Source organism: Macaca thibetana, chromosome 6 (assembly GCF_024542745.1).
Source record: "Macaca thibetana thibetana isolate TM-01 chromosome 6, ASM2454274v1, whole genome shotgun sequence".
Classification (NCBI taxonomy): domain Eukaryota; kingdom Metazoa; phylum Chordata; class Mammalia; order Primates; family Cercopithecidae; genus Macaca; species Macaca thibetana.
In genome coordinates this window covers 102,128,876-102,139,242 of record NC_065583.1, presented here as the reverse complement: position 1 = coordinate 102,139,242, position 10,367 = coordinate 102,128,876, and the positions used below count along the sequence as shown (strand labels likewise).

General features: G+C 37.7%; 1 protein-coding gene across 3 annotated transcripts in view; it reads right to left on the bottom strand.

Annotated features, from left to right (window-relative positions):
- Nucleotides 1–519: 519 nt before the first annotated feature.
- HOMER1 (homer scaffold protein 1) overlaps nucleotides 520–10,367 on the bottom strand; it is a 138,768-nt gene continuing 128,920 nt past the window's right edge. For all 3 annotated transcript variants that reach the window (XM_050795701.1, XM_050795699.1, XM_050795700.1), the window contains exon 9: nucleotides 520–2,368. In XM_050795701.1, coding sequence (XP_050651658.1) covers nucleotides 2,180–2,368 — 189 coding nt within the window. In that variant the 3' untranslated portion in view covers nucleotides 520–2,179. The remainder of the gene's footprint in view (nucleotides 2,369–10,367) is intronic.

Genomic DNA, 10,367 nt, shown 5'->3' with positions numbered 1-10,367 from the left:
TATATACATATGGGTATATGTATATATTGAATTACACATATGTCCCACATTATCAATACAATTCAAATGGAGACATTTTGGTGAGTTTTTTCATTAAATGATCACTATGTCAAAATTTAAAAATATTTTACTACATCATTAAAATAATTCACTTGCCATTTCAACAGCTTACACTGGTTTTTAATTTTTTTAACTCTTCGTAACTAAACTCCCTGATCCCCAGTGTTAAATCCCCTATTTAAATTAAAACTTGGTGCTCTTTGTTACTCAGAAACTGATGGATAAAATCACATTTACTTCAAAATTCCATCAATCAAATACATTTTGTTACCTGATTTATCAGAGAAATATCTCAGCTCTGAGCATGTGTATCTAAATTATTCTCCCTATAATAAATAGGAGAGGAAAATATCCTAAAAGAGATGGAGATAACGTACATGATGTTACAGCACATATAATACATGATGATTGTTTGTTATAAATTTTCCAGACACCTGAAAACTCACTTTAGAAACTAACTTCAGAAACAAACCATTTATTTTTCACTCTAATGTAAATTAATATGTATGTATTTACGTACATACACATACATAAAAAACAAAATTGTCTAGTATTGAGTAGCCGTTTATGAGTGAAAAAATGGTTACAAATTGGTTAATTAGCTTAATTTTGTACTTAACAATTCGATCATTTTGGGGTACAAACAAGAAGTCAGTGCATTTATAGACTCCATAGAGTCAGATACTCAAGCATACACTTTAAAAAAGAACCCTCCTCAACATCACAGGCATTGTACAGCAAGAATATATGTACTCTGATGCAATTCCTACTTTATAAGCAGACTAGACAGCACTTGGCTTACTTTTAAAATAGCTTCATAAAAGAAATATATAAAGAAATGCATGTTTGCTAAAAGTCTTTTAAAATTACATCAAAACAACATTAAAACCTGTTCACTGAGAAGAGCCTATTGAATTTAATTCCTGTTTTGAAATACCTAGTTAACAGTTCAGAATATTGCCTTGTGAGGTTTGAATCAAGATGTGATTGATGTGTAGAGCCAGATAGAGTACACAACTCCATCTCTATCTGCCACGATCACAATTTAGATAGAGTCCTCTGATCAGCTGTTTGATGTAAATGGATCCCCTTTAAAATAGCTATACACCTTAAAATTATCTATAATAAACAGTTCCCCAATAACCATTATTATTCGTAAATTGAAATGCATTGATCATTCAGAAAAGATTTCTTGCAAAATATATAAATAAATGTAACTGCATATTCTGTAAATATACTTAACATTGCTAGACCAGACCGTCAATGACGGGCTGCTGTATTTCAGTACTGTGTGTCAAATTTATTAGAAATTTAAAAAGAAAAATTTCTGAGGGACTCAGCTGCCTTCGTTAGTTGGCTTTAAAATGTGTAATAAAATGGGAGACAGTATCTTCTCATAAATACATGGAATCAATATGGAAAAGTAAACTATACAACAGACAAGATTAGAGAACATCAGAGTGTACCAGAGTAGTCACCAGAGTGAAATATCTTCCAGCACAAAAAAGGGAAGAACTCTATACACCCAGTTATAGTATATTTCAATTAAAGATACAGCTCTCTCTCACTCCTGGCAAGAATTAATTGGTAATGGCACTGCTTCTCAGCAGTGCAAAAATATCCTGAGAAATTATTCAGATTACAACAAAAGACAGGCTTTCATCACTAAGTTTTTGCACAAAACACAGCTCTAGATATCGTAAATAAATTAATTTAAAAAGCAGATAATCTTCACTGTGTTGAACACAAAAAGGGGATGTGACCCAGACATTGTTAATTCTCCCATTGGCTAATATCAGGAAAAAAGATTGCATTAAGTGTCTATTTATAACTTTCTAGTTAACTATGGCCAATAATATACATGGAGGTAATTTGTAGTTCAAGTTTTTCATCTCTTTTTTCCCCAACTAGCTACAAGCTGGATTCTAAAATTTACAGTGAAATATACAATTCCAATTTTCAAAAGATCCTCCTCCTGGAGGAGTGATATTCAAATTTTTTTTTTTTTTTTTTTTTTTTTGTGTGTGTGTGTGTGTGCAATCTTGATGCAGAGCCTAAACAGTCCTATGAAGAGAGACAGTGTATCTTTTAATTAATTGGCACTGAAATTTCACTTTCCTTAGCTGCATTCTAGTAGCTTGGCCAAGTTATCTCGTAATTCTGTTAGTTCAAATATTTTTCCATCCAGAATTTCTAAGAGTGTCTTCAGGTTATTGCGAAAAGCTTCTTGTTCATTCTGACTTTTCTCCAGACGTTGCTCTAAGTCAGACAGTTGTCCCTCCAGGTCTTTGTTCCGAATTTCTACTTCCTTCAGAAACAAAAGTGTAACATGTATATATGTCAATCCATCACTCAGAAAACAATACAACTCTCTGTTATTACCAATATTGTGGTAATCAATGCAGTTTGACAGTCAGGATGAGCTTCAGAATCTTAATTTAGAACAATTTAAGGAGATTTTAGACTTGGCCATCCCAGAGAGCAATACAGTTTTAATGACCGGCTTGGTTATCAATCAATCTAATTACTCAACAAAAATCTACTGACTCATTACTTTGTCCCAGGCAACATTCTAGGTACTTCAAATACCAAAACGGACTTGAAGACCTATTTATGGATCACTTAGATATTATTTTTATTGCTGTCCACCTATTTCTCCTAACGCATAATTATTAGCAAACACAGGTGAAAGCAGGCAGAGAGAGAGAGAGAAATTAACTTTTTCTGTTTACTGGCAACTCTAGAGAAAGATTTAGACAAGAAATTAACTCTCTAAAATGTGATTTTAGGATCCTCTGAATATGTAAATTATTCTTTACTTTGCCTCAATATCAAATAAATGTATATGTAGAGAGTATCACTCAGCTGCTAGAAACTGTAGTGAAGATACATAATAACCATACATAATAGAGAATTATAAGTTAACAGTTCCAATATATTACAAGCCAAAGAAAAAAAAATGATAAAAGGAAATCAAATGTTCATGACAACAAAAAAAAAAAACTAAACAATTTTTTTTTGACAGAATAAACTCTGGTACACTTAAAAATTATTTAGAAGTTATTACTGCTTTTGTTTTTGTTGTTGTTGATTTTTGAGATGCAGTCTCACTCTGTCCCCCAGGATGGAGTGCAATGGTGCAATCTTGGCTCACTGCAACCTCCACCTCCTGGGTTCAAGCCATTCTCCTGCCTCAGCCTCCAGAGTAGCTGGGATTACAGGCATGTGCCACCACGCCTGGCTAATTTTTGTATTTTTAGTAGAGACGGGGTTTTACCATGTTAGCCAGGCCAGTCTTGAACTCTTGACCTCCAGTGATTCACCTGCCTCGGCCTCCAAAAGTTCTAGGATTACAGGCGTGAGCCACCACGCCCGGCCTATTATTGCCTTTAAAATGTCTCTAAATGTGACAAATATAATAAAGTGAGTCTAAAAAAAAAATGACATAAATCAAGCTAATGATTTCATTTTGGTTAAAAAATCAGATTGAGAAAAATGGGAGAAAGCCAACTATTACACTTTAAATAAGCAATTCAGATAAGCAATGAATTGAAAGTTATATATCCTTTCTGGAAAGCTCACTTTTACGTTTGAGAGAAACTAAGTGACTGATACAAATTACATTAAGACATATAAAGTACATGGGACAGTGAAAATATCTTGATGTTAGTTACACAACATGATAGTCTCAGAAAATAAGATGTTTCAAAATGTTAATACATCATTTAAATGTTAATTTCTAAAGGAATTCAATCAAGTCTAAAGGACAGTGGAAATTAAAAAAAATAGATCACTGAAAGACAATCTGGTAAATGTTAAATGAAAAGAACAGAATATAGAGTAGCTCACTGAAAGTGGTAAAAATTTGTAGGCATGAGGACAAACACTAGGAATTAATGTAGAAATAGGAAATAAAAAATAGCTCTGGTGTTGAACTTATGGACACTTTTTCTCAAAAATTTTTCTCCCAAGTTGGATAAAGAATGAAAAAAAAATTAAAAATTAAAATTTTCTCACAATGTAAAAATTAAACTTTTGAGAAAAATAATCAGGGCAGGGCTCACGCCTGTAATCCCAGAACTCTGGGAGGCTGAATCACCTGAGGTCAGGAGGTCGAGACCAGTTTGGCCAACATGGCGAATCCCTTCGTCTCTACTAAAAATATAAAAATTAGCCAGGCGTGCTGGCATATGCCTGTAATCTCAGCTACTCAGGAGGCTGAGGCAGGAGAATGGCTCGAACCTGGAGGCGGAGGTTGTGGTGAGCCGAAATTACATCACTGCACTTCAGCCTGGGGTAACAAAGTAAGACTCTGTCTCCAAAAAAAAAAATTGGAAATTGGCTCAAATACATTTAAAAAGTAATAACTCTGAGTTATCTTTGTCAGTGGTTTGACAAGGCTCAAGCAAGGATGCTACAGATGAGTTGCAAGAGCCTGGGAAAATACAAGAAAGGAATCAAGCAGCTATAAGATTTTTAAAGGAAGAATTTAAGGAATTGAATCTCAAACTATTGACTGTTAGATGTTAGCCAGGTATGTTTCTAATCTCTTGACTTTGGATAATCTGCAAGGTCAAGATAAGTAAATTGAGAAGAGAATCTGAAACTAATAAAATATTTATAAATTCAGAAGCCAAACACATGGAGGTTTTAACTATGAGGAAGGAAACAGATCCTGAGATCAAATATAAAAATTCCACTCATGACTGCACAGCATGCTCTCTTGCCTGCTTAAACAATAAGCTTAAGGGTAGAATGTTTCCAACTATAAAAATAGACCAAATGTCACTCACTAGCAGACACCCACTTCACCAGGCACCACCCAGCTTGCCCTCTAAAGCCCTCCTAAAAATGAAAGGCTCCCTTGTTTCCTTGCCAATCAATGACACAGCCAAACATTTTCAATGGAAGCAAGCAAAACACAAAATTCCCTCAGCTAATAAAATTGTGTTATTCTCTCTAGAATGAATCTCCTACTCTAAGCATCTCTTTGTTTGCAGGAATTTTACAAGTTAGATAACAAAAGGGACCTAATACACTGCTTGATGGTGCTAGTCTATTTTTAGGCAAAGAGAATATGTTCCTAGAGCAAGAATAGACAACTTAGAGCACAGGGGCCAAGATGTAACAGAAGCCATAGTGAGTGGCACTTCTCAGGTGTCTACCTTTTATCTATCTATCTATCTATCTATCTATCTATCTATCTATCTATCTATCACAGAGAGAGAGAATTTTATATACATATATTCTAACAGCAATAACTTCAGCACCTTTTGCTCATATTTTCCAACCAACCTTTCCCTTCTTGCCCTTCTATTTGTTATTTTTTTGTAGAGACGGGGTCTCACTATGTTGCCTAGGCTGGTCTCAAACTCCTGGGCTCAAGTGATCCTCCTGCCTCGGCCTCCCAAAGTGCTGGGACTACAGACGTGAACCACTATGCCCAGCCTTGCCTTTTATTCTCCATCCAAACTCATTCTTCTGCTCACTATCATTTTGGCTCTGTTATTTCTCTCTTTTCCTTTACTGATGTAAGGCACACACCAGGAGCAACTAGAGAGAGGCATAGTTCAGCCCTGATAAAGCACATTAGACCAGAATCATCGACTCCCTTCTGAGTTTCTTAAAAGGTGGGAGAGGATTCAAGATGGCTGACTAGAAGCAATTTGTACTTGCCTTCTCTACTAAGAAGAACCGAAATAGTGACTAATCATACTACAAATGGATTATCCAAGAGAGGGCACTGGAATTCAACAGAAAAACTGACAAGAAATACCTAAAACAAGGAAGGAGAAGGAAGTAGGCTTGGCCAGGATTGGTGGGGAGCTGAGATTCCCCAATATGCATAAAGGGTAAGAGAACCTCGGTGGTCCGTATTTCCACCATGAATCCTGCAATCCTAACCATGGGAAAGTCTCTTGGCTCTCCAGGCACTGGAAACTAACACTGCTGGGAGATTGTGTGACAGCACTGTTCTCGGGAGAGCACTAGCGCTGGGTGCCACACAACCCCTGAGACCTAAGCTGCAGCAAGGCACCATTTTAGAGCCCACCTCCAATAAACTGTGGTGTCCTAGAGCCCAGCAGTGCTGTGGCTAAGGCTCAACAGAAACATGGGCTGTTACACCCAGTGCTTAGGTGCAAGTGACTGCGGGCTACTGCACCGAGGCTAAGTGCCATCAAAGCACAGGCTACCACCGTCAGGACTGAGGGACAAGTGGCGTGCACACTTCCCACGCATCAGCCAAGGCTGCTAACAATGAAGGTGGCACTGTCCTCCTGAGCAGCAGGGCAACAATGTGAGCATTCCTGGGGATTGCCCTGCCCCTACCTACCATGGCTGGCACCTGCACATACCATCAGGAGGCCTGAAAACTAGCCTAACTGGCCTGACCTTGATCCCCTCCATGTAACAGCATACAATCGGGGGGTAGGGGAAGTGAAGGGATTGCCCAGCCCAGTCCACCAATGTTGGCACCTGAACACTCCTCCCAGGGGAATGAGGTTGGGCTTACCTTCCCGGCTGCTACCACCACAGCTGGCACCTACCTGCACATGCCACCTGCAGGCCTGGAGACTGGCCTGTCCAGCCCTTTGCAGCCACTGCCAACACCAGCATGCACTGCACGAGACACAGAGGATTGTCCCACAACTGCCATCGCCCATTCTACACCAGTTGCCCAGGGGTCAGAGAACCCACCCACCCTTGCACTGCTACCACTACTGGCTTCCAAGACACCAGGAGACCCCAAAATCAGCTTGCCTGGAACTGCTAACACTGGTGCAAGCATATACCACCCTGGAGCCTAAGGACAGGCACACTTGGCCCACTGCTGCCACCATCAGGGTCCAAAGACTGGCCCACTTGGTGTCCTAGTCCCCAGCAAAATTTCACCACAGTCTCCACTAATAACTGCACCCTAAGCCACTAAGAAAATCACAGGTACTATTGATGCTATTTACAGCCAAATAAATCATACAGAGACCATGCTACTGAACACACTCAGAATAAAAGCCAAAGTGCCCTGTGCATCCAATACCATAGATACATCTATAGGAAAGAATATTCTCCTATGAAAGCAAATTTTAAAAGCTGGCAGAAGTGACTGTTACACCAGATATGTAGATATGAATGTAAGAATATATCAAACATGAGAAACACCTTCCAAGGAAAAGAATAATTTTCCAGCAACACATCCCAATCAAAACAAAATTCATTAAGTCCCCCCAAAATAATTCAAATTATTGATTCTAAAGAAGCTTAGTGAGACACAAGAAAATTCTAAGAAACATACAAAGAGGCTGGGTGCAGTGGCTCACGTCTGTAATCCCAGAACTTTGGGAGGCTCAGGCAGGCAGATTGCTTGAGGTTAGAAGTTTGAGACCAGTGTGGTCAACATGGTGAAACCCTGTCTCTCCTAAAAATACAAAAATTTAGCTGGCCATGATGGTATGCGCCTGTAATCCCAGCTACTCTGAAGACTGAGGCAGGAGAATCACATGAACCTGGGAGGCGGAGGTTGCAATAAGCCGAGATCGTGCCACTGCGCTCCAGACTGGGCCACAAAGCAAAACTCCACCTCCAAAAAAAAAAAAGTACAAAGAAATCTGAAAAATAATTCAGACTATGAATGAGACATTCACTAAAGAGATACACACTATAACAGAAATTCTGGAAATGAAGAATTCATTGAATAAAATAAAAAATACATTCAAAAGATTCAACAATAGGCCAGATCAAACAGAAAAAATAATTTCAGAACTCAAAGACAAGTCTTTTGAAATAATATAGACAAAAATAAAGAAAAAGTAATAAAAAAGAATAAGCAAAGCCTTTGTGACATACGGGACACCATAAAGTGGCCATAAAATATGCAAATTATCAGGGTTCTAGGAGGCAAACAGAGAGCAAAAGAGTAGAAAAATCTAGTTAATGAAATACCAGATGAAAATGCCCCAAATCTACCAAGATATTTAGACATCCAGATACAGGAAGCTCTGACATCCCCAAACAGATAAAATGAAAGAAGGTCTTGTCCACGGCACATTACAGTCAAAATGTCTAAAGTCAAAATTCTAAAAATAGCAAGAGATAAGCATCTTGTCACCTAAAAAGGACCCCCTTCAGACCAACAGGGCATTTCTCAGCAGAAACCTCACAGGCCAGGAAAGAATGGGGTGATATATTCATAGTGTTGAAAGAAAAAAACAAAAAACAAAACTGCTAGCCAAGCATACTACATCCAGCAAAATTATCCTTTGTAAATGAGGAAGAAATAAAGTCTTTCCCAGAAAACCAAGGGCTGAAAGAATTCATCATCAGTATATCAGCCCTACAAGAAATGCTCAAGGGAGTTCTAAGTCTGGAAATGAAAGGATGACATTTTCCATCCTGAAAACACATGAAAGTATAAAACATTGTTAAAGCAAACACACAAATAAGGAAGAGAAAGGATTCAAATGGTATCACTACACCAAATCATCACAAGGAACAACAGGAGAAAAAACAAGGAACAAACAACAAAACAACCAGAAAGCAATTAGCGATGTGACAGGAACAAAACCTCAAATATCAACAGTAACCTAGAATGAAAATGGATTACATTTTCCACTTAAAAGATAGACTGGCTGAATGGATTACAATTATGACCGACTATATGCTGCTTACAAGAAACATACTTTACTTGTAAAAAGACTTACAGATCAAAAGTAAACATATGGAAAAAGATATTCCATGCAAATGGAAACCAAAAGTGCACAGGAGCAGTTACACCTATATCAGATAAAATATACCCTAAGCCAAAAACAGTAGAAAACATGAAGTCACTATATAGTGATAGAGAGATCAATCCAGCAAGAGGATATATATGTTTCTGGCACACCTAAATTCATGAAGTAAATATTACTAGATTGAAAGACAGATAGATTCCAATACAGTAATTTGTGTAGTACTTCAACACCCCAGTCTCAGCATTAGACAGATCAAGACAGAAAATCAACAAAGAATCATTGTATTTAAACTGGGCCTTGGACAGATTGTAGTTAACAAACAGACTTAACAGACTTTTTTTTTTTTTGAGACGGAGTCTAGCTCTGTTGCCCAGGCTAGAGTGCAGTGGTGTGATCTCGGCTCACTGCAACCTCTGCCTCCCGGGTTCAAGCGATTCTCCTGCCTCAGTCTCTCGAGTAGCTGGGACTACAGGAACCCACCACCATGCCCAGCTAATTTTTGTATTTTTAGTAGAGACGGAGTTTCACCATGTTGGCCAGGTTGGTCTCAAACTCCTGACCTTGTGATCCGTCCACCTTGGCCTCCCAAAGTGCTAGAATTAAAGGCGTAAACCACTGCACCTGGCCTACAGAACATCTTACACAACAATTCTTCTCATTACCACATGGAACATTCTCAAAGACAGATCATATGTTAAGCCACAAAACAAGTCTCAACAAATTTCTAAAAATTGAAATCATATTAATTATCTTCTCAGACCACAATGAAATAAAACCAGAAATCAATACCAAGAAAAACTTCGGAAACTATACAAATATATGAAAATTAAACAACATGCTCCTGAGCAACCATTGGGTCAATGAGGAAATTAAGATGAAAATTAAAAAATATCTTGAAACAAATGAAAACAGAAATATACCAAACTCCATGTGGCACAGCAAAAGCAAAAGCAGTACTAAGAGGCAAGTTTATAGCAATAAATGCCTACATCAAAAACGTAGATTTCAAATAACAATCTAACAATGTGCCCCAAAAACTAGAAAAGCAAAAATAAACCAAACCCCAAAATAGCAAAAGGAAATAATAAAGACCAAAAAACAAAACAAAAAAATAAAGGATCAATGAAACAAAAATTTGGTTCTTTGAAAAGATCAACAAAATTGATAAATCGCTAGCTAGACCAAGAAGAAAAAAAAACCCAAATAAACAAAATCAGAAATGGAAAGGGAAGCATTACGACTCACACTACAGAAATACAAAAGATTACGAGAGACTAGTATGAGGTACACACGAACAAACTGGAAAATCTGGAGGAAATGGATGAATTCCTGGAAACTTATAACTTACCAAGATTTGAATCAGAAACAGAAAACCTGAACAGACCAATAACGAGTAGCAAGACTGAATTAGTAGTAAGAAGTCTCCAAACAAAGAAAAGTACAAACCAGAGGGCTTCACTGCCGAATTCTACGAAACAATAAAGAACTAATACCAATCCCCTTCAAACTATTCCATAAAAATTGAAGAGGAGGGAATTTTTCCTAACTTATTCTATGAGGCCAGCGTTACTCTGATGC